Genomic DNA, 24,827 nt, shown 5'->3' with positions numbered 1-24,827 from the left:
AAGGGAATCTTTACCGACAGGCTGATGTTGCGATCAATTGTAAAGTTTGAAACAGGAGCACCACTAACATGCCAGCTCTGCTGTACAGCTGCAGTGAGTCCTTTGGGCTGTGTGGATGAGTTTGTGTCTTTGCGATGCTATAAACACGGTCCTTACGGATAAACTATTTTTGACTGGATGTACCTAAAAGATAGTGTGCGGTTCTAATCATGTTCAACAGATGGCGACAAATCCCGCTACTTCTTCTAAAAAAGAAATAGACATTTCAGAGATTCTGTTCTAATTTTTTTTCGGGAAAGCATAAATTACATTTGATGGACTGCCTGAACTCTAGATATTGTATTACCAGGTCATTCTTATCCAAAATTTTAAACATTATTATTTTTCTTATTGCACAGTCACATATGTTGAATTATTTATAATAGTAAAGGAAACCAAACAGAATTCTTAAGAACATCTATATCTTTATTAAAATAATTTCTCATTTACACTTTTCACATTATATAGAAGCACAATACAGGTCAGCATTTAGAAAGTGACAGTTTAACAATTTTGCAATTATTTTCTTGTTTCCTACTTACTCAGAATTACACAGTCATTAAGAAAAAGTAATCTACAATTGTAGGGTAGCACCAGAACTATAGCACATCTCTTTAATCATCAATGGTTATATCCATGAATAATATTTTTACTTTAGAATAATTAAAACAGCCAGAATCTCCACAATTTATTCCGTGTTTGCTGGGATTTGTGTAGGCCACGAATGTCCCTCAGAGAATGACATGGATGAAGTTATGTAGTAACCCCCCCCACGTACTTTTCTGTCAGCTAGCTCTAACAGACTAGTTCCCATAGATTGTCATGCATTATGCTAACTTGCACCACAAACTCTTTCATGCAATGTAAAAGGGAAAATGGTGGAATTCATCTTACTTGGCCAAAGAAGTAGGAAAAAAGAACTAATTGTCAAAATGTTAAACAACATGTTAATTGTCAGAAAAAAAGACAGACTTAAAAGTGGACAATAACCACATAAATAAATGTAAAGAAAATAACTGTCTGACCCTTTTTAAGACTTATTTTTACACAGGCTGAAAAATGCATGACAGTACTCAACAATGTTCCCTTCAAAGGATGAAAAAAATGACCAAGACAAAACAATTATAAAACACATACATACATACATACAAACAAATAAAACAACGTCCTCAGAAACTGGACGTTCTTCTACACCTTATGACTCCAGCAGTCTCTTCCGGCTGTATGTCCTGCCACACCCCTGGCGTTTCCGTGGCTGGCTAAAAGGTGAAACTTCTAAGGATAATATACCCTTACTACCATACTGCTCCGAGTTTCCATTTGATGCTGTAGAAAGAAGTTCAACAAAACATTCAAGCATTGCAAGACTGTAGAAGTCATCCTGGTAAAACTAGTAAATAATTAGAGACTAAAATCATAATGAAATGCAGCAAATAGAAACTTTTCCAGTTTTAACTGAAATTAAGGTAAGTGAATATAATGTAATGGTAGTTTACAGCAGTCTGGCCAAGTAAAGGCTTGTAGTGGTGTAAAGACCCCGTCCCCCAGGCAAAGTTTAAACTGAGGCTACTTCCTACTACAGTGACATGACAACCATTTTAGAAAAGATTAACTGAAATAGGAACCTTAAAATTAAATATTAAATATTTAGATAGTGACAGTATTACTACATATGCCCTTTGAATCATCTCACCGTCAGATTGTGTGGTTTCCTTGGTAACAGTGGCCTTTGCTCCTTTGTAGAGTAAGGGTGACTGAGTGAGAGCAATTATTCCACTGACGGACACTGGTTTCTTCACTTTAGAGCTTGGAGGTGTAGCCACTGTGGAGAGACAAAGCAACCATGAGATCCATGAAGACAAGAATTATAAGCTCAAAGATGAAGATTAAAGCTGCAGTCAGGTATCATTACAGTTATAACACTAAAACTGAATTCACTGAACCCCTAAGCATTCATATTTGTCACCATATGTTACAAAATGAAACTAGTTTAGAGGGTTCATGGCACTACAATTCTTGATTTGGCCATTAATGCCAGAAAAAGCATACATGGGAAAAACAGAACGTTTGTGGAAGGCTGGGTGGAGGGGTTACATAAAAATATATGAACACCCTTTTTTAACATTTAACTAAAATTAAAATTTACTGCTAAATTAACATTAATCATTACATTTCAAATACGTATTTATTAAGAGGACAATCATGACACTTCATAGCTAAATTCAAATACAACTTATGTATTGGCACTGTAATAAATTGATTTAAATTCTACTTTAAAACAATTGGAAATCAATAGTGAGTGAGGTACTTGCACTTAATAATCCAACAACTGCAGAAAGTCAGGCAGTAATCGGATTTCTGCTTTGCAACAAGCCAATAAACTCACAGAAGATGTGACAAACATAACGTAAACTCAAACTTCATGCTGCGGCTTTAAAAGTGCCACTTTATGAACATACATCATCTAAAAAATAAAGTACATTTCAATCCCTCATTGTGTCAAGCATGTAGTTGGTTTTATCGTCGCTCCAAAAGTGTGTCACTGCCATCTTGCGGCAATGCCGCTTGCTTACTTCCAGTCTGTTTTCGCACATGCACAGACTGAGAAATCTGAAAGAAATCTGAATAAGAGTATACATGCACGAAGAAATCCGGTAACTACAGAAATCTGATTACGATGGGATTATTGAGTGCATGTGAACACACTCATTGATGAATTACAATTCAAGAAATGAAAAAGGGAAGAAAAAAATGCACACATCTCACTACAAGGGCAAATTTTGCAGCGCTGATTCCAAAATGAGTCTCCAAGTCAGTCTTAACATTAACTCAAGCTACATTATAATCTGTTCTGACTATCAGCCCTGATTGAGCAGTTTTCACCACAATCTTGACCATTTGTGGAGGGAAGAAAACAATGGCGGCTATTAGCTTTAAGACGAAAACTGTGAGCTAAAAATCAAAACTGGAAACTTTGTGCTCAAGTGTCCTTAGATTCTGTTCTTACGTAAAAACAAATCCCAAATAAGAAAACACTGGTGAATATTCGTCAAAACTGTGCAAGTGCGTTTTAAAGAGGAATTTCCAAGAACGGTTGCTGAATGACGCCTAATGTTCTTCACAGCCCTACCCATATATTACCTGGCCCAAGTTACTCTTTCCTACGTATCTATGACTAACCTTCACATATTTCAGCATCTTTTTTAAATTGCATTTTTTCACCACTGATTCTGACCACTCCATCTCCACTTGAGAACAAAGCTTTTATCTCATACCTAATTTGTACTTGGAGGCAGGGGTCCTTGACTCCTTGAGATCTTCTGCCCCCTGTAATCTGAACACACCATCAAGCTCCGGGTCCTCTAGTACTTCCACCTCACTCTTGAAGACGTTTTCTTTGGTCCCCAACATATCAGTCCTTGCCCTTTTTATGCGAGGCCAACTATTTAAGTTCTCTGGCGTTGACCAACCTCTGCTCTGAGGAGATGGGGTCCAAGGCATGTTTTCCCCAGCACCCAGGGGGGAAGGGCTATTATTAGAAAGCCTTGTGGGAGTGATGGACTGACATATGTATGTCTGGACACCTCCTTTCCCAGGTGTGTCATGTGTACAAAGGGGTGGGGATATGCAGCCATGTTCTCGATGTTTGGAACAATGTGCAAGCGGGCTGTCAACCTTTGGTGCCTTAGCAGTCATAATATGTGGAGCCAGGCCTTTGGCAGCATAATCAGCTGCTTCACCTGAACTAAAAGAGTCAGTACGTTTGAATTTAAGCTTGGGCAAACCAGACGCCTGCATTTCTAACTCTACTTGATAAGTAAGGGGATTGGGCTCAGCGGGCTTCTTCCCTTGTCCTGGTGTTCCTGATGCTCGAGGAGTGGAAAACCTCAGCAGTCCAGGTGAATATCCAAGACGTGCTGCTGCTTTTCTTTGTTGCCGATCTGGAGTCTGACGAAAGCCATAGCTACATCCTTCAGCAGGAAGAGATGGTGTGCCTGTGAATTCAAAAACTCCTGAGGATTTAGAGGACTTCCGTGAGAAGGAGATGTTCATCTTAATGCCACCAGTTAGTTCTGTCCTCACTACAGAGGCTTCTGCTATATCAATGCTCTCTTCTGTGGTGGTAGCGCTACACTGAGAGGAGTCAATCTGCTGCGAGTCTGAGGATGATTCCTCCTCCATCATGACCTTAGTGGATTCATTATGTCCTGCAACAGCCTTTGTTGTCCAAGGCTCTCTATCTAGTGTTTGCTTATCCCCAGTATGATCTGTTGAACTCTTTGGATGACTGGTGCTAGCAGATGTATTCCCAGTTGAGTGTGATCTAAGAAATGGTTTTAAAGGTTTCTCTTTCATAGGCAAAAACACACCTTTGCTTGAAGAAGGGCTACTGCCTAGTGGGGATTTAGCTTTGTGATAAGGCACGGTAGAAATACTTTTAAGTGGAGTCCTTCCAGACCGAGTACACATTCTGTGTTCTGGTTCAGGGCTTTTTTTGGGAGTTGTCATTTCTGGTGTTGGTGGTGATGAATGATCAATGGAAAGTATATCAAGACTCTGAGGGTCAACTTTCTCTGGTAAGCTTAATGTTCTCCTCGTGTTCTGTGACCTCTGGCCCAATGTGGGTTCTTTAAGGCCAATATTTCCAGTGATTTCAGATACTGTTTGTGTTTCAGGGGATGTTTTGCATTTTCTTTGGGGCAGTTTGTCAGGAGTTTTAAACACATCACCCTGAAATCTGCAGAACTTGCTTGGTGTAATCAATTTTGGTGAATATCTCTTAGAGGACTGTGGAGACTCTGGGACCTTAAATGTTTTTTCTGATGGACACTTCCGAGGAGAAGGAGACCAAGTAACACTTTTCTTTGGTGTTTTCATGCTGGGGCTCCTAGGACAAGAGCCAGACAGGGTACCATATTCCATAAAACTCTTCACTGGAGTTCTGAGAATGCCCTTCAGTGGGCTTTTCTTGGGTGTCTCCATTAGCAGGCTCTTTGCAGCTGGGGATCTGAATGGGCTTCCTCTCAGGATCATCCCATTCTCCCCAACAATATGCCCTGGGCTCTTAGAGTATGGAGAGCCTTGAGCCTTGGAAGAAGAAGATGGTGTCCTGGGAGTTCTGCTGCCTACTGCATAAGCAGACTTATATGGAGATTTATACGGGGATTTTCTTGGAGTTTTATTGCAATTCTGAAAAAGATGGATGTCAGCAAGTTAATATCTGAAATTACCAAAGGCAAAAGGGTAACATATCTAATTATTTATGCAGCTTATGCCTTTGTCACTTTTAACATGTTTACTTGTGCTAGTAGATGCACTACCTCAAAAACAGAATCTGTGGACTCGAGTCGAACTTTTCCACTGTGCCTAGTTCCCCAAGAGGATGTGGAAGGACGAACAGGGGACTGAGCAGCACCAAAAAGAAGTCTCATTGGAGACTTAACACCATCAACATTAATACCACCTAAAATGGGAACACAAAAGCATCACATAAATTGAACTAGTGGTGTAATCTGTGTGGTAACAAAGCATTCACTGTTAATTATCAGTAGTTATTCTTTGTGCTACTGCCCCAGTAAGAACAGACTTTTACACTGTCCAAGGCCCACTCAGGGTTAGTCCTGCTCACCTTTACTCTCAGAGATGAGGACCTGTGAGGTGGACAGGGCTCTGTCCAAATTTCGAGACCGTGGTTGTGAGCTTGAGTAGAAAACACTAGAATGCCTCCGGGCAAGGTTTTTTATTCTAGGACTTCTTCTCAAATCTGCCAAAAGGATATAAAGATTTCTTACAAAGAGAGCAAAGATATTAACAGAACATTTCTTTTTATATACAATTTCATTGTGTATTCAAATCTCAGTCACTGACCTGTAGCAGGTTTCACAGGAGATTCCTCAATAATGAACATATCAGTTTCACCAGACCTCCTGACAGTGAATGAAGACATACAATAAAGACATTCACTGATGTTTTGCAGGACTTGTTTTAGGTTGAAAGATGAATTTAAGCTTCAATGTCTTCAATGACATTCTAAAAGTATTTGAAAAATAAACCCACCAAACACACTATTTGGAATTGAGTCACAAAACTGACCTGCCACTCTTCTGTCTTTGCAATAGACGATTTGAAACCTGCTTATGCAGTGGTGTCTCTGACACTTTTTTCGTCAGCAGAGTGTTTCGATCTGGAAGTGGAGAAAATAGAAAATAAAACTTTCTAATCAGTTCTTGTATTCTTACACTGTACCTTTTTTTCATCATTATGGTGTCCTTTGAAGGTAGCTAGCTCAATTACCCTCATCCATCTGTGATCGTTTCCGTTTCTTCATTCCTTCTAACGCTGATACAGACTGGCTGCGAGGCATCTTTACTTTCTTTGAGGGAGACACAGTCTCTTGGTTGAAGAGGTTTCTCCTCACCTTTGTTACTTCTATGAAAATATTACATGCCAATTTACTACTTGTTTTTTTTACAGAAAAAAAAAAAATATCACATGTTGCTTTACCTACCTTGAACTGCTTGTTTTTGAGGTGGCAGGCTCCCCACACTTCTTTTTTCTGAAGAAGCGCACATCTTTGGCTTTGTCTGTGTCAAACCAGAGGAAAACAATGTCAAGCCCTTTAGGGGGAAAAAACCAAAACCAAACATCTGCAAAAAGAGCAAAATAGCATTTTTATTTCTCCAAAGTCACCTGTCTAGTAGATTTTCTGGGCATTTCTATTTGTCGCAGAGCCTGTGAAACCTCAGTCATGCTCTTATGACGTGAAAGCATACTGGTTCTGAAAAGCAAATAATTTGTGTAAATTATTATTCAAATAAATTATAAATTAAAAATTATTCTGTCAAATAAATTGACTTCTTGTCTGTACACAGCATCTTTTCCACATTTGGACCGTCTCAGCGGACTCATGGTTTTCTATGCATGCATGAAAATGTTAAGTGAACTACAGGGAGATTCACTCGAAAGAGGCCCCGAATATTCTGTAATAACTCTCGCTAGGACGAAGCAATCTGAACAAAACAACATGCAATGTGCTCCTCAGTATATGGAACTTCGAAACGCCGGGAAACCTCCGTTTGCAACTTCCAGGTGCATACCCCCCACACTCCTTCATGGGGCTGGCAGAAAACGGAGATCACTTCCAGCAACGTATATAATGCAATCGATTACACATACGTCAAGGTATGTACTGTATTTTTTTTGCTTCAGATTGCTTCATCCTAACAGGAGTTACAACAGAATATTGGGGGCGTCTTTCGAGTGAATCTCCCTGTAGTATGGTTCATTTTGTGGATTGTTTTCCTATATGGTTAAAGAACCTTGAGGCTTACTTTATGTAAACAGCCACAAACATTCAGTACTTAGTAGGTAAAAACAAACTACTCAGAAGAATGGCTGCCAAAGGGTTTGTGTGGTCTCGTGAAGTCATTAGAGCCTGTGTGTGCTAGGCACCCCTGTAATGCAGAGTTAAACCCCCAACCTGAATTCAAAAATTATTTCATAACCGTTAAATGGTTTTTAATAACTTAGAGCTATTCAAGTATTTTACTATGGGTTCGAACATGATTCAACCAATCAGCTGTCTCCTTTTCAGGTTCACTTTAACTGAACTTTGGATAATTTAAAAAGAACTGTGTGAAAACACCCCTTTTGTTCATTACTCACCTTCTCTTTTTAGCAGAGCGATTGCGTAACTCTTCAAGCCGATTTCCAACACTAGAGACCATGCTCTGTGTGCCTGAGAGTGGAGAGGGGCTTACAGAAACACTTTCTTTTGCCATTGAGTCATCACTGAAAAAGTCAGAGGGCAGGACAGCAACAAGTGCCTCAGGCAGCTGGATGCCAAGACTATGGTAGATGTCTGCCAAGACCTTAGGAATGTCTTTTAGGTACCTATGACGTAATATATACAACAATATTATCTCCATGTGCAACATACCAACTAATTACAGCATTTTCAAATATATTTTAAATTTTTTTATTTACAGTACAAAGTACATACAGTTTCAGAAGCTCCTCCTGCATGAACTTGGAGAGGTAAACAGGATCATTTGTACGAGATATTATTTGCAGCATACCAGCCACCTATGTGAAATAACAGTGAAGGAGACCACAGGGGATACTTTTTTGTTTGCACCATATGTAGTTATTAGTATATAAAATGTAGAAAATAAGTTAATTACAGAATAACTGACAAGTATTGCCTTGAAGAACCAAACAGTAATGAAAACAAAACTTGTTACCTCCTCCACCATCTGTTCCACATAATCTGGGTCTTGATCTGAAGATGGCTGTCTGCACACCTCAAGTCTGAGAACCACTTGCAGCTGACAACTTTACAAAGATGAGAAATTCAGAGTGTTTTACAATTCTACTACGGAAACAATAACTATTTTTAAATCTTTCAATTGTTCATTTTCAGAATTAATTAATTCACAGTACATACTCTCTGATTTTACTCTCAGTGTCTGAAGTACTTCCATGAAGCTGTCGAATACACTGCGGGCTTTTCAAGAGGTTCTTCTTGATTAAATCAAAGAATGAAACCTGTCAAAAGAACAACAAAATAACGGGTGTTAAAAATTTAAAAAAGTGCATCAAAAGTACACCCATATTCTCAGCCAAGCTGTGAATTATTTACAGACCTCGAGTCCAAAAAACTGGGACGTTAAGTGAAATTTTAATAAAAACTGAAAACAGTGATACATTTTATTTGACGTGTATTAAATTCCAAACAGTCCAAATAAAAGTTGGGAAAAAAAAACAAGTTTTTACTACTGTTACATAATTTTTCCTTTTAACAGCACTTAATGACTGTTTGAAGACCGAAGATACCAATTGATCCTGTTTTAATGAGTAACTACACCCCACTATTTTCAGCTAACTCCACCCCTGGTTCAACTTTGAAAAATGCTCAAAAATGGGAGGGGCACTGCAGTGATGTACGGGTTTGAAGGTGGGGCTGCGAGGGAAACCGGGTGGGCTGGGCTGCTGTGGTTTTAGAGCTAGCGTACATTATCTACCGGAAAATATAGAGAGTGACAGGATCAAATAGCACTTTTGCAACTGAGAGGTCTTATGAGGCTGAAGCTTTTTCCTCTACTACTATCCCCATCTTCGATGAGGGAAGGTGTTTCTGATCAGGCAGTGCGTCTTGAGCCTTAACAGTATGAGCCACTGACTCCAGCCGCCGAAGAGTTAACGTACTGCCAGAAAATAATTAGCAGTGAGCAGCAGAGGCGCCAAACAGTGGAACATTCCCTAAAACAGTGACAGCTCGCTTCTAATGATCTATTCAGCAGGTTCATATTCGATATATCCCGAGTCCTGATTACTTAAATACCCTGAATTCTGAATGAATAAAGTGGATTTCTTTGAACACTAAGTTTCATTCAGTTTGACATCAAGGTCACACACTGTATCACCGGTCAGCCAGGGTTTGCTGCAGTGGCCCTAAATCCATACGTTCTGCAAGCTGTTCATGGCACTTACCGGTGTTACACCCGATTCCGTTCCCACTCAAATTCACGTTCCCCTGTATAAGGGGAATTCTTGCGAGTCTCTATAAAGCTGCTGTCCAATTCACGTGTTCCTTTACAACTCGGACCCTTGGGCACGCACACTCACTGAACATACATCAACAGCAAGCAACACTGGAACTACGGAAAGCGGAAAAAAAGTTTGAGAAAGGCTGTACGGACGAAAGGTTGACAGAGTCAGTAACAGTGGCCACTTAACGGTAACCTCTCCTAAACCGTTTCACTTTCCGGAGTTCCCGTGTGGCTTGCCGTTGATGTCTGTTCAGCGAGTGAGTGTGCCTGAGGTTCCGAGTTGTAAAGGAACACGTGAATTGGACGGCAGCTTTATAGAGACTCACAAGAATCCTCATTTAATCAGTCCAACATCTTTATTACAAACTAAGCTTAGATTAATTGTGTTATTTACAGTTGGTACTGACAGCTGGCATATCGCAGCCTTGTGAGGTGGTGCTGAGGGTGTTTAGCTCAGCGCGTGAGTGTTGTTACCTCCTTACTCTAGTCTCCTATGCTTTTATATTTATGAGCACAGCACGAGCAAGGTGTCATCAGGGTGCGGTAACGTTGTTTGACTGATTAGCATACGTTTCATGGTACTTCTGTCATCCGTGCCTACAGCAGAGTTGAACCAGAGGTGCGCTGCAAAGGTGGAACTGACCACAATGAAAATGATATTTTTACAGTTTGGAAAGATGTGTTCACGTTTTAAGCAAGGCTAGTATATTGTATTATTATACATTATGCATTTTAGCTGTTAATAATAAACAAAAAAGGTCTTAGGGTGGAGTTACTCTTTAAAGGTGAAATTTTTCATTGTTGTGTTTGCACATAAATGTACCACGTTTTCAAATGGAGACAGGTCTTGATTGCAATCAGGCAAACAATCAGCACCTGAACTCTTTGATTAAGCAGCCATGCTGTTGTAACGTGCAGAATGTGGTTTGGCACGGTCATGTTAAAAAGCGCATGGGCATCTCCGAAAAAGAAGTTTTCTAGAAGACAGCATATGCACTAATTTACTCCCATACCATGACAGAAACTAGCTTTTAAACTTTACGCTGGTCCTCTATTTAACATACATAAACAATCTAAAAGATGGACTCCTGGAAAGGCCAGACCACAATATATGTTTTCATTGTGCATCGATTATTTTCAACTGAGCTTGAGCCCAGAGAAGTCAGCAGTGTTTCTGGATGTGCTTGACAAACGGTTTCCACTGTGCTTAGCATAACTTCAAGGTCACAAGCAACCAATTGTGGTTTTTGGCCTTGCCTTTTACACACAGAGATTACATCAGATTCCCTTCAATCCCTTCAATTCAGTGGTGAAATCCTTGCAATCACTCGTTGAGTAACGTTCTTAAACTGTTGGATTATTCGCTGATTGTTAGCCAAGTCGCAAGCTTTGACCCATACCTGCCCATAAATGACTTGACCTTTTGTGAATGCTTCTTTTATAACCAAGCATGATCACATCACACGCTTAACATGTTTTTTTTGTTTTTGTTTTTCCATTTCACAACATTCCTAGTCTTAAATTGCCCATGTTCCACCTGTTGCATCCAACAATTGCAGAACAAGCATATATTTGCAAAAGATAATGAAGTTAACAAGGTAAAGTGTTAAATATCTTCATGTATTTTAATTTAAATACAAGTAAGTACAAAGTGGATTAACAAATAACTGATTTCCCTTTTATTTGCAATTCACACACTTTAGAATTGAGGTTTGTTTGTTAACATCTTTTAAAATATAATATAGTTTTATGATTTTAAACAAACTAACCTTTGGAAGAAACTGAAAAGTAAATTGTAAAAGCAACCTGTCTTCAGCGACATGGGTGTAACAAGCTATCTGTAATATACATAATATTTTTTTAACCCAGTTATTCATGTTTCATCATTTGATGCACAGACCTCTGAAATGTAAGATCTGTTAAAATCTCACACACTTTCTGTTTAACCAATTCATAAGTGCACTTCTCACTCACCTCTGTGTGAGTGTTACTTTTGAGGAAAGTTTTCACCACGGAGAGAAGATTCTGGACCTGACCAAAAAGAGACAAACTCCGATCCTCCACAGCCTGTTGATATCCAAGTTTCAAATGGGAAAGCAGCTCCTCTTCATTTTTGAAGTCTGCAATGTAATTCATAAATACATGAACTTCTGTAATTATCTAAGGCAACTTTTCATAAATTAGCTCCAAGTGCTTACAACTTACACATGGGACCTGATTTAGTCCTTTCACCAGAGCATCTCCTGTTCTGCTTCTCAGTTCCTTTGGCAGTGCTGGAAAGGTCTACTTCTGCCTGACTCTTCTGTTCTTTTATATTAAAGCGAGCAACATTCAGCATCTGCAGGGAGCGGCTCATTGTCTTCATCTTCTGCCTTACTGGTGTACGCTGAGCACCTTCTATTGAGCAAGAAAGTCATTAGCAATCTGAACAGACTCTACGTCGCTATGTCAATTATACCTGTTTACAGGAGTTAGAAGCATTGTAAACCACGTCCATCTTCTCCAACAGCCAAAATAAAGGATTATAAACATGTCATACTGTATTTTAAATACAGTATGTATTTTCAAGGTATCTGAAATTAAAGATATACTAACTTTTTTTGCCATTTGGGCCAGTGTTAGTTCCAGTTCTACCGCTTTGATACAGCTCAGCTAGAGTGTGCGTAAGCTCCAACTGAGTGTCTTCCTCTCTCTGCTCTTCCTCATCTGGAGCAGCATGAAGAAGCCTAGGGTTGTGAAGCAGCCAAAAGCATTGCTTTAATATAAAAATAAATGTAAAAATAAAAAATGATGCTTGGTTAAAAAAATCTGTTTCTGCAGCATCTGTAGATATTATACAAATAAATACCTCATTGACTCCATTAAATGACTGCTAATCCCAGATTGGTCAGACAGACAAAACCAGCCTTCTGTAACATCTGCTGCGAGATTAGTCCACTGCTGGAGCTCTTGATTTGCCCAATCAGGAATCTGAGGATGACTCATTTCTTCTGCAGTAACAAAGTTAAAGGTTGTTAAAAGTTATTTTAAAATACACTGATCTGACTCATTAAGAGGCAGATCTTTCCTTTCCTCAACAGAATGGTTAGTGCTTAGATTCCTGTGTTTAGACAAGGCAATCTAAGTTAACTAACAGTTTAGCAGTAATGTTACACCTAAAAAACTGATCATGTTTTGTCAGGGACATTAATTCATATGTATCAACATGATGCCTGATTTCTTTAAAATGTTCTTTATGGCAGTAAAGTGCTTTGTGGTGGCTTGAAAAGTAACCTGATGCTTTGCTGCACCCTTCCTGTCACAGTGACCATTGAAATTTAAATTAAAACTGGAGCACTGTTGGTCATCACATACATTTAAGGATTCACTAGACACATTTTACACGAGACTACGGGACAATGGGTTTTTTAGTAAAACAACATTATACTTACTTCTGTTTTAAACAGGCCACAGGGGCTATAATGCTGTGGTAAACCCTATCTTTACAATAATAGGTCCATTCAGTTATTTTACACTTCAGCAATGATGTCACACCTAATTGCACTTTAAGATAAGCCATGGCAGCCTAGTAAATACTCTCATGATCCTTTCAAGACATACCTGTCCTATCTTCATCCTTCATGATATCATACATCACATTGAGAACACTGTGGACAACGTCAGGAAGATCAGCAGAGTTCTCTGCAGTTTCTGAGGAAATAAGGCTCTTGTCCAGCACCTCTTCACAATGAGTAGCCAGGGGCTGGAGAACTGTCAGAAGAGCTATATAGGGAGACAGCACTGACAGTACAGCAGAGCGGACCAGACTTCCTTCACTGACCTCTGCTAGCTGTACAAATGCACAAAAGGCGTGGAGTTAAAAACCAGAACACACACACACACACTGTCTCATATCATAAAGTAAACATTAGTTCCAAAAGAATAATACGCGTGGTCTCCTCATTAAAAGCATTCTGTGTCTATTATTCAGGTGAAAATTATATGGAACACACAGAAATAATTTTACCATGTGAGAGGCCCGAAGAGAGAGCTCCTTCAATAGGCCCTGAAAGCAAAGCCGACCCTGCTCTGGTTTATCTGGGACACAACAGGACCCAGCACTCTGACGCTGACTGACGGAGGGAACTGGTGTCCAAACCTTGCAGAACAGTTGTCAGAGTCACTTCTATGGGAGCACACAGAGGCCTCTGTCTGCATGACACAGACTCAAAGGACACGCTGCAGGTTTGTTTGTCCTCATCTGGCATCACAAGGAAACAATGGTTTGGATATTAATCAATACAAGACTCATATAGGGCATCTAAGCAAGATATCTGGAGCAATATTCATTACCTGCACCCCAGCAAAGAGTTCCCACAACAGCTGGAAAGGCCTGCTGGTATGTCTTTTCAGAGCATAAAATGTAGTCAGTACTTGAGCTAGTTGGTAAGGCATGTTTTCCTTCATCATCCACAAACCCCAGGTCAGGATGTTCATGCTTCAGGGCCAAACAAGGGGTCAACACAGGAATCACCTTTCCAGCTACCTGCTCCAACACCTCCATCACGGTATTTAAGCCAATGTGGTCATCAAACTCAGAACCACCCTGTTAAAAAAAATTAGTACAGTAAAAAAATAAATAAACAAAAAACAACGAGGCTGTGTGCACATGTTTATGAAAAAAAGCGATAACGGAAGAAATTCAGGTGTAAACTGACCTTGTAGAAACTGCAATCGGCCCAATGAAGGACAACTTTCCGCTGAATTAGTAGGTCTATTATCCGTTTTGCCAGGACAAACTCATGTAAATCCCTGTGACTTCCACTGTCGCTGCTACATAGAAACTCCTCCAGCTCGCTCCTGGAATGTGGACACGTGGAGACCACAAACAAAACATTTTTCCCAAGACATGAAAGCTCGTCATCAGCCAGAGAAATGTTTTTGCTGCTGCGACACGACCTCCTTGGCCGCAAGGTCAGTTTCGTGGGAGATGTTATGTCCGGTCTATCCCACTGGAAATCCAAAAGAATCTCCTTCAGTGCATTTTGCATACAGTTCGCTGGGCTTGGCTGAAGTCTGCGCTGCCCATCAGACGTCCTGTGAATGGCACCGTATTTTACCAGCTCCTCTTCAAATTCGCCGAAGGCTTTCTCTTGAAGTTCTCTGAAATCTGTGCCTCTGGTTATAAGACCTGCACCTTTCACAGTTCTCGAGTGGAAAAACCTATAACCCCATCGCACTTTCTCGAATCCGTATTTACTGCCCAGGGAAAGAAGAACTCTTAAAACCCACCGCTTCACATAATCATGACACTCATCTGTCGAGACGTTACGCTCTTCTGACCGATAATCAACATCGATGGCGAAAACCACATTATAAGAGGCCATTACTTCCCAGTTAAGAGATGCATTAGTAAGGTCAGTTAGACTCTTAGTTAAATCAGCATACCGGGTCCCAGACTGGCCCGACTAAACCAGTGTGAGTGAAGCCGACATGACTGGTTCTCTCAATAACAACAAGCTAGCTCACTCAGTTAGCTTAAATGCTAGATTAGCAACATTAGCTGTACGACCTTAAACAAATGCTACCTAGCTGCAACGTAGGGCGTTAACCGCTAAGCTAAAACGACTGCTCACGGTATCCATAAAAGTACAACGATAATCGATAAAATCTAAAAATAAAGGTACTGTTTATAAGATCGAGAAGTGCAAATCGCCATTTTCTCCGTTCTTCTCTGCGCTCAAACTCTTCGCGCTCCTGGGTTGATTTTTCGAACCTAAACTCTCATTGGCTGAGAGCAGAGCGCCTGCGTCATCCGTTTCGCAGCCTGTGATTGGATCAAAGAAACATCGATCAAATTTAGACCTTCTCACATTTTTAAATATGGGTTGCGTAACGATGTTTCGGTGCGTCTTTTACAAATATAAAATAAAACAAAAAACTAAACAAATAATCAAAAGTAATTCGAGTGTTTGGACCGCTATCAGTTTTCTAAACGTGTGCCCACCCAAACACGTCATCTCCGCCGTCTTCAGTCACAGAACGGCTGTGTCTCAATACTAGTGCCTGCCAGTTCGCTTAGTGTGTCTCAGATCCAGTGTCTAGGGCTCTGTCTCAGTCTTCTGCCTCTTCCTCGTCATGCTGCTTGTGTGTTCTTTTGCTGTTGAGCTCTTGTTTGACTCCATCTACCACTGTCTAAGTTCAGTTTGCAGTTTCAGTAGCCTACCTAAGAACACAAATTGAGCAGGGAAAACTGGGACGTGCCCCACCGAAACGAATTTAAAGTCCCATAATTCGTTGAAACATCGTGATAGCAGAAGTAACACGGAGTAAAACGTAACACAGGTTTTAAACAGGTTCGAGTATAAAATGGCTGCGTCCGAAACCACACACTACCACACTAAATAGTATGACATAAAACACCACCAACAGAAGTCCATTCATTAGTGTAGTATGTGCAGTACAGTAGTATGGTTTTCGACGCAGCTCATGTTTTTTTTGGTCGTTTCCTATTCTTATATCATTGTCAAGTGCAAAATCTCACCACAATTACAGCGACATTTTTCAAGATTGACACTGAAGGCTGTTATTATACCGTGATTTTTTTGGTTGTTTTTCACTTGCTGAGTTGTGTATAATTCACAGTCAAAGTTCTGTTTTATAAACACCGTCTTGTAGATAATTAACATAGCATGTAACATACAGAGTCACGTGTGTTACTGTTGTTTTGAAATATGTAACCAGCTCACAGTCAGAGCTAGCTAAGATAAAGTGCAGTTTAACATGACTACAGGCCTTCACAAATAAACAATGAAACAGTGCCTGGGGTATTCCACAAAGCAGGGGTTTCTCAGTTTAGCCAGAAGACATAAGCCCAAAGTCAAGCCTGTCCTATAGGAAAAGAGCTAAGAGACATTCTTACAGGATAGTCCTCATATTTGGGCTTAACTGGCTAACTGAGAAATCTTGCTTTGTGAAATACCCACTATGTCTCCCTCAGTCATTTATTTTATAGCGCTGACATTTGCTGTTTAAGTTTGGTAGTATTTATGTTTTATTTGTAGCATAGATACTGTATGTAGGTGGCTTGTATAACCTATTGTTTCAATATTTTGTTCAAAATTATTTAGCAATAATCAGATTGTGTTAGGTTGCGCCCTGCTCTTCCCTACTCTGTGTTCTTGCAAGTTTGTTCTTGAAAGGTTAGTTGTCAAGATGTTTCTCACCAGGAATATACGTCTGTTCATAGCGTTGTGATCTCTGATAAGTAGATAAACTTAACAATCAAACGATAGAAAATGATAAGATAAGATAAGATAAGATAATCCTTTATTAGTCCCACAGTGGGCAAATTCTCAGTGTTACAGCAGCAAAGGGATAGCAAGGCACTCAAGAAAAAGAAAAGTAACAAGAAGAGAAACTAATAAGCAGGTAATTAACTTTATTAATTACTTAACAAAGTTTTTACAGTTTGTTACTTGTTATTATATAGACAATATATATAATACTAAAAGTAAAAAATAAGATAAAAATATGAAGAATTATAAATAGATAAGCTAAGATATGTAACTATTGACTAGGAATTTTACTGCATTCATAGATCAGACAGGTTAAAATCTAACATGACCAAAGTGACTGAGAATGTGCCTGTTGGCTGCACAAACATCCTCCAATGAAACATTTTTCAGTCTGTGGGCTGAGTGAAAAAACACTAACCCTAGTTGTAGCTGCTGGATGGACTGAGAAATTACCTCCAAAAGAAGTACTTTCACTTCAGTGTCAAAGCTTCTGTTTTGAGGTCCTCTACTCCTGTCCCTGAAGCAAACAAATAATTGCTGCTTCGAAGCTGGGACTGCGTAAACAAAGAACATTAAACATCCTGCTTGCCCATGACTGAAGCCAGTTGAACACACTCATTCACATATTGAGGGATGCAGAAGTGCTGGATTGGGTCACAGATCCACCTGGACTCTACTGCAGGCCCAGCGGGGTCATAGACACTGCAGCTTTTATACACATTTAAGCTGCGGTAAAACAAAACTATTAGTAGAAAAGTTGTCCAATCCATTTGCAGCATGTTTAAAACAGTGGCTCATAAGGTGGACCATGCAAAAGTCACCAAGGACAAATCCCCTGGCTTCTAGGTGAATGTGGGGTAGTGATTGAGCTGAATGCCAATAGGAAGCATCAGAAAACACTGGCAGACATTAAAGGTTTGCATCAGTGAAGCTCTTGCATGCCAGGTAGTCTCCTGGAGTACTGGCTCACAGTTCCTCAGGTGAGGCTCCAACCCATTTGACCATGGCCAAAATCAAAGCTTATCCAGGTGTGGATATCACACTTAACTGTCAAGCCGGGACAAGTAGTTCCTCCTGAGAGATCTGCTGTGGCAAGCCCCTCAGGAGAAAGAGCATCTGTGGTCTGGCAGTCCAGTGTGTAAATAAATGTAGAACATAGTGTTCATAATTCTGATTTCTGTTTAGGGATTTCAGGAAGAGGAAAAATGGAGGGAAGGTGTAAAGCATCCACTTTAGCCAGTCACGTTCCAAGATGTCCAGGCCCATCGGGCCAGATGGGTTTAACAGGGAAAACTACTGATGGCAGTGGACTGAGTCTGCACTGATAAACAGATTGTGTTGACATCAAATGCATCTGAACCTCAAAAAGGGTGCATTTGTCAGACCACCATCATGACCACCACTGTCTGTGTGTGGAGTGGGGATCAACACCTGAGGCACATTTTTGAGAAGGAAATGTTTTCATGTCCAGGACACCGTCATCATAGGGTGTTTGTGTTTTACTGGATCCAGATGTAAGCTGTTCAGTCACATCTGGAACAGATGAAGCTGTTGTAGGGTTGAATGGATGCCCACTGAAGGAAGCCCTAGCCTTACCAGGTCTGTTACAGGTTTATATTAATTGGGAACAAAAGAGAATTGCAGTCTTTAACTTAGTGAAACTGTCACCAGGGCCCAAAATCTGACGTCAGCCCAGCCGATTATGCTAAGTGATATTCTGAGAAATGTGTTGGGGTCTGCTCTGGTGTCTCATTGGTGAACAATTGCTTTCGGTAATAGCAGGAGGATGCAACGGAAGAATGGTTGTATGCTGGAATAGAGATTCTGTTTCTGATCTAGAACAGTTTCTTGGTTTGGTACAAAGGCCAGCCAAGTTCCTGGGGGCAAGGGCATGGCTGCAGGCTTGGTACAAAATACACAAGTAGTGTGAGCAATCTGAATTGCATAGCATGGCAGCAAGAGTACTTAAAACCATGGCAGAGCATGCTTTGTGTTAAAGCAGGTAAATTTCCAACCTGTGACTCTAGCTCTCCAATTTTACATTTCCTATCAACAGACCATTTAATGCAATTAATTGCTCTCATCTCTGATGACTGATACTCACAGGTTTTTGTTGGATTTCTGGCTCTATTTTTGACGATTAATTGTAGAAACAGATTCTTGACTAAATCAAAATTAACTCAGTCCAGGACAGGGAAGCAATCTAGACCAATACTGGAATATGTTCTGATGAGAAGTGCATGTTCATGCATGTTGAACTTGTTGCTTAGAATCCAAAAGAAGTATTTTCTGTCATTAATTTGATCCTTGGATATTATTCCATATTAAGTATTCAGAAAATTAAATTGGAAAGATATAGTAACAATTACATAATTAATTTCTTTGCACATTATAACAATGTTGTTAGTGTAAATAATGTTAATTTGAAAGTTTTTTGTAAATTGTAACTGTTGTATTACTGTTTGCTATAACCTTATGCGTGCTAGCACCATTATGCAGAATGTTTGAGTACACGACTGAAACGTGTTGTTTTATGGCTGCCTATGCTTTAAATTGTATTAATTTGTTTATTGTTAATATGTTGTTTATTGTTAATATATATGGCAATATAAGATATGGCATTTGTATAACCATGTAAATATCAATTAATTATACACATACATTTTTAAATATAAATGGACATCTAAACATGTTAATTAGGATTTGAAAATATATTGGGTAGCAACTTAGAAACCAGAATTTTGAGTGGATTTTCTTGAACATTACTTCGATACTCTTTGTTTTATATACTATATTTTTTCTATAAATACTTCTAACTAAAACATTATCCGTAATGAAAAGTGTACCCAAACATTTGTCTTAGTCCACAATGAGATACTGCTCTCCATTTGACAAAACTCTTACATAGGTCCTTACCTAGGTACACCCAGCTTGTTTCTTAACGCAAATCTAACACACACACACATGCACACACGTACACACACATGCATACACTCTCACACAGATTGTATTTCTTTTCATGTTACAACTTTAAATGGTGTAACAAGGAGACATTTCCACCAAATAACTAGCCTGAACATTCTTTCTCTCTGAATTCTCAAAGTACTTCACACTTCAGTTCAGCTATTAAGTCCACTGTTTTATTCTGCTCATTATGTTTATGATGTGATGAATGTGTGCATCTTCATACTTTGTATTTTGTCCTACTTCCCTGTCGTTCTGTCATTAAGTCTCTCTTCATCTCCCTGAATCCCATCCCTCCTCATTTTAAAACGTCTGTTGTGTGAAAGTATCATTTTAATTAGCTCATCTAGGTAAGTGAAGTATTCATGGACAATGAGAATAACAAGTTTGCAGAAATGTAATCACAAGGTTTAAATATGATACTTTTTTACAGAAGGATCTGAAATGACATGGAGCCAAGACTAATATGACAGAAATGGATAGTGAGTCAGCACAAGAAGCAGGCAGTGTCCTGAAAAGGCTTTTCCCTTCCTAACAGGAACAGGCTGTTTACTGTCAAAATGATTGATCAGTACACATTAGACTGGACTGCACGTTTCTCATCATTACCCCTCAAAATAGGCTATCCACATTAATGGGACCCAAATAAATCAGTTTTAAAACAAATGGGCAAACAAATGGGCTGAGAATGTTTAAAGCCTCATAATAAAAAAATCTTAAATTAAAGCAAAAATATAACTAATTATTATGACTGTTAACAAGACTATTTAACAAGCAATTAAGTCTCCTTTCTTTCACTGACCTACTTTTTACTTTTATACTCAAGTATCTGGTAGGATTTACCCTCCACCTGTGAAGGCTTCACATGGCTAGCCATTTATCTGACTGACAGAAAAGAAACGTGAAGATAACAGTGAGTAATGTTTTGTCCATGCACATTTAAGCCTAGAGTCTATTTGGCAAGCTTAGTCTGGTAAGTCTTATGAAAAAAAAAGTTCTCTCTCTGACTTTGCCTAAGATGGAAATGTGTTTTTAGCCATTGTGGAAAGCATGGAATAGATTATTATGTGAGATACACTTTTGCTTCAGCTCCATGCTTATCTGAATTACAGTATACTTGAATGTCAACCTACCTCTTTCAGCTTTTGGTACATTTTTCTTTGAAGAAAAAGTGAGTGCCTCAGATTTGCTGCATTAATCAATTTGTTTTCGTGACACACATATTGACAACTCTCAGTATGTGCTCCCTCGCCAACTGCCCTCATCAGTGGTTTGAGGAAATGAGATTTTGGATGAGCAATAACTGGGTTACCTTCTGTTCAGTAAGCCTTTTCACTACATTCTTCCCAGTGTGCTGTGTATAAGAGAGGATTATTCTATTACAGATCTAAGAGAGATGGAAGGAAAGAGGGGGTGAGAATAACAAAATGCTTGAAGTTGTCTGTCTCTTGGTTCCGGCCCAAAACCCACGAGGGTTCTGTTCTGTGGAGCATGAGAATGTAGGTCAGGAACACAGAAAGTGAGTGTGTTCTCAGACAGCACCAGACAAATCTGGAAGGACAAGACACACAGGTTATTGACACAGAGCAGACTGATAACATCCAGCACAGATAGCACAGATATGGCTAACACTGCGATGCTAATTTTCCAGGATATCATATATGTAAATGCATGTAAGATGGTGCTATCTTATCATCTTGTTTATTCTAGCACTAGCTCTGAGCTGTTATTAATCGCCCTAAATCACATTATCATTTTTTTGTGCCATATCCCCTTATCTGGTAAACAAACTTCTGAAGTGTGGTATGTGTGCAGTGCTTGTTCATGAGGGCTTGTGTGGGTGTGTGTGTGTGGTGGAGGAAACAGAATAAGCCCCCATCCACTTTGACTGTTTAATCCGTCTTGCCCCTCAGCCCTCACTGTCACTGCAGATGCCTATCAAAGACACAAACCCCTCAGCTCGAGTCTTACTCGTTTTGCTTGCCCACTCACAGTGAGCATGATGGTGTTGTGGACTTAAGAAATAAGTCCACTGGCAAATATATATCCACTGATGTTTTAAATATAATATTTTCTTTATTTTGAATCTCATAAACATATTTATATCCTTATAAATATTTATAAACATATCTATCTGTCTGTCTGTGTGCATATATATATATATATATATATATATTATATATATATATATATATATGGGAGACCAGGGACAAGTCTCCACTACTTTTTAAAATTCCTGATTTTGTCCCTACCACTTTATGAAAGTGTAGTCTATTTAAAGTTGCTCAAGACAGAAACATGTCCAAATACTTTCTGGAAACATCAATAAAACCATGCAGAAGAGTATCTTTGGCCACTGATAATAGGCAATGTACTGAGAAAAAATAAGAACAGTTATGTTGTCGCACGTGGAAAGATACTGGAGATAATAGCTAAATGCTAGTAGTAAAATATTTTTCTTTCTGACCAGAGTTGAGTGTGGGTGAGTTAAACTTGATAACAAGGCAAGGCAAGGCAAGCTTATTTATATAGCACCTTTCATACACTGCTGTCATTCAAAGTGCTTTACAAATGAGAAAATACAGAGTTGTTTAAAAAAAGTAAAGTAAAGTGGAATAGAAATGAAAAGCATGAATAAAACATGATTAAAACAATAGAGAAATAAAAGAGAAAATCAGTAAATTAAAAATCAAGTTATAAATTAAATTAGGATAGTTAAAAATTAAATTGAAAATAAAAAGTTACCTTAGGATAAAAAAGTGCTATTAGAGGTATTATTAACTCGTTTATCACATTTCATAAAATGCAATACCTGTCTTCATCCTTTAAACTGTTTTTTTTCTTCAATAACATTGATGAAATATATTTCATAGAAAATGTGCCTGATTTACAAAGCTGGAACCAAACTGGATTTTTCATCTTTACAGCTGAGCAAACAAGTCAACATTTATAGAAGTATTTGTATTGTATTTAAATGCTATTTTTCATTGTGACAAATATACACAATATTTTTACCAAGAAAGCTATGGTTATGCTGTCTAGCTGCTCTTTATGAATCACTTTCACAGCAGGAGGTTCTTACCCCTCCCCTTTCACTCCTCATTGCTCACTAACAGCTCAACACAGAGTTACAACATTTCACACACAGAAAGCCAACAGTGTCTTATTAATCTGATAACAGAGTTACAGGGAAAAATTTTTTTTTGGGGTGTATTATTTGAAAATATCTGACCTTGCAGAATGGCCACTAGGCGACCTGCAGATAAAGGCTACAACAAAGGTGAGTATTCAACATGATGTGGGATAAGCTTTCGCTTAATGACTGGAAACAACACAATTAACAGCTAGCTACATTATAAGGCCTCATCTCTGTCCCCAGCACCTTTCAAAACAGAGTTTATTCCCATGGCTGCCATTCATTCAATGTCCGAGTAAGACTGTAAGTCAAAGCTGAACAACTTCACGACTGCATTCAGCCTAGGCTTTCTTTTGAGTCTTTTTTCAGGCACACTAAAATGAATAAGATACACAGAACAGCAGGTTACATAAGCATAAATAGTGGTGGCCTTCCAGCTGCCTGCTGAGGACATGTTGTTCTTTTAATTGGAGAATGTTTTTTTTTTGTCTAGTGCACATGAGAGACTGGGTAACTGTCCAGAAACACAGGGAGAGATCAGAGCAATATTGTGTTATTTGACATTTAACAGCAGAGACATAAGCTATACAGTATGTACAGAATCAGAATGTTCTAAAAAAGGGTACAGCAGGAACGTGTGGGTCAAAACGTAGGTTCGGTCAGGCTGGTGTGTGACAAAGTATTGCTGTATTCGGGTGAGGAATGGGAGGAGCCATCCACAGGACATTCTGGCTAAAAAACAGAACATCAGGTTTGTTTTTCCAACAATGTCGAGACATCATGTTTCATCACCAAGGCAACAGTATAAAAAGTAGGTTGCAGGGATAACATCAGAACAGAGAGGTGAGCGGATGAACTGGAGCAGCTTCATAATATCAACATATTTCTGCTTTCTACTTACATAAACTCAGATAAATGTGTCACTGGTAGTTTATATTTACTTGACTGGTAACATATAGCTGTGTCTACCTAAAGCCTTCAGGCTGATTCAAATCAGTGGTGATTAAATGCTGTGGATCATTTTCACGCTTAACATAAACACAAGAGCAAAGCTACAAATAACAAGCATATGCAGACATTTGTCACAGCACAGTGGTCTCTTCAGTTGGCTTCAAAAGCATGTTTTTCTGTACTGTAACTGGATCAGAAGGCATGTCAGATTGACTCTATTTTTAGCTCACATCCACACCAGCCAAATGAAGAACAGATCAGTCCCTGAGTGAAGAGTCCAGCAAAGGCCTGTTGAAATCTGTTTTCAAACTAAGGATGAAGCCCAGTGTAAACACAGGCTAGTTATCCTGAGACAGGCTGACCAGTGGTCTCTAGAGCCATGATAGCTTTCTACGCAAGGACACAGTCATGAACCCAAGAGGCTACATTGCGTAAGAGGTAAAACATCTACACTGTGTGATGTGTAATTTATGTGAAAATTGAAGCAACAACTTTATAATGCTAGCTGTTGGAACAAAACTTTAGATCCCAGAAATGGTAAAACGTTACCATAACGTAATTAGCTTTAAATGTACATTAAAGTAATAAGCTTTAAGTCACGTTGGACCATTTTTGTTTTGGTCCATTCATCATGACATATTCATACAGGGTAATGGACAACTGGCTTTTTCAAATAATGTAAAAAATCAAAAATATTTGGTAGTGGTGATATGTATCTGTATTTGTGGTTATGTTTCGAGTCTCTCTTTACTTTTCCTGTGTTTTCGTTTGGACTGGCTCTCGCACTCAGTTATCTTGTGTCCCTTTCTTCCTCGCTCCTCCTTCTCCCTTCGCATTCTTCTTTTGAGTGAACTTGTCTTTCTTTACAGCAGGTCAAAATAACAACCATACAAAAACACAAGGACTCCA

General features: G+C 39.1%; 1 protein-coding gene across 1 annotated transcript; it reads right to left on the bottom strand.

Moving 5' to 3' along the window:
• Positions 1-910: 910 nt before the first annotated feature.
• ticrr (TopBP1-interacting, checkpoint, and replication regulator) lies at positions 911-15,325 on the bottom strand. Its single transcript, XM_036576217.1, is given in 23 exon segments — positions 911-1,365; positions 1,733-1,861; positions 3,315-5,229; positions 5,361-5,503; positions 5,669-5,803; positions 5,908-5,966; positions 6,133-6,223; positions 6,334-6,468; positions 6,548-6,623; positions 6,730-6,817; positions 7,705-7,932; positions 8,042-8,124; positions 8,283-8,373; positions 8,486-8,586; positions 11,565-11,710; positions 11,796-11,987; positions 12,186-12,316; positions 12,439-12,580; positions 13,191-13,419; positions 13,597-13,668; positions 13,670-13,830; positions 13,923-14,175; positions 14,288-15,325. Coding segments are annotated over 23 exon segments (5,400 nt in total). The 5' UTR covers positions 14,957-15,325; the 3' UTR covers positions 911-1,234.
• Between the last annotated feature and the right edge of the window lie 9,502 nt (positions 15,326-24,827).

Source organism: Colossoma macropomum, unplaced genomic scaffold (genome assembly GCF_904425465.1).
Source record: "Colossoma macropomum unplaced genomic scaffold, Colossoma_macropomum, whole genome shotgun sequence".
NCBI lineage: Eukaryota > Metazoa > Chordata > Actinopteri > Characiformes > Serrasalmidae > Colossoma > Colossoma macropomum.
This window is presented reverse-complemented; position numbering and strand designations above follow the sequence as displayed.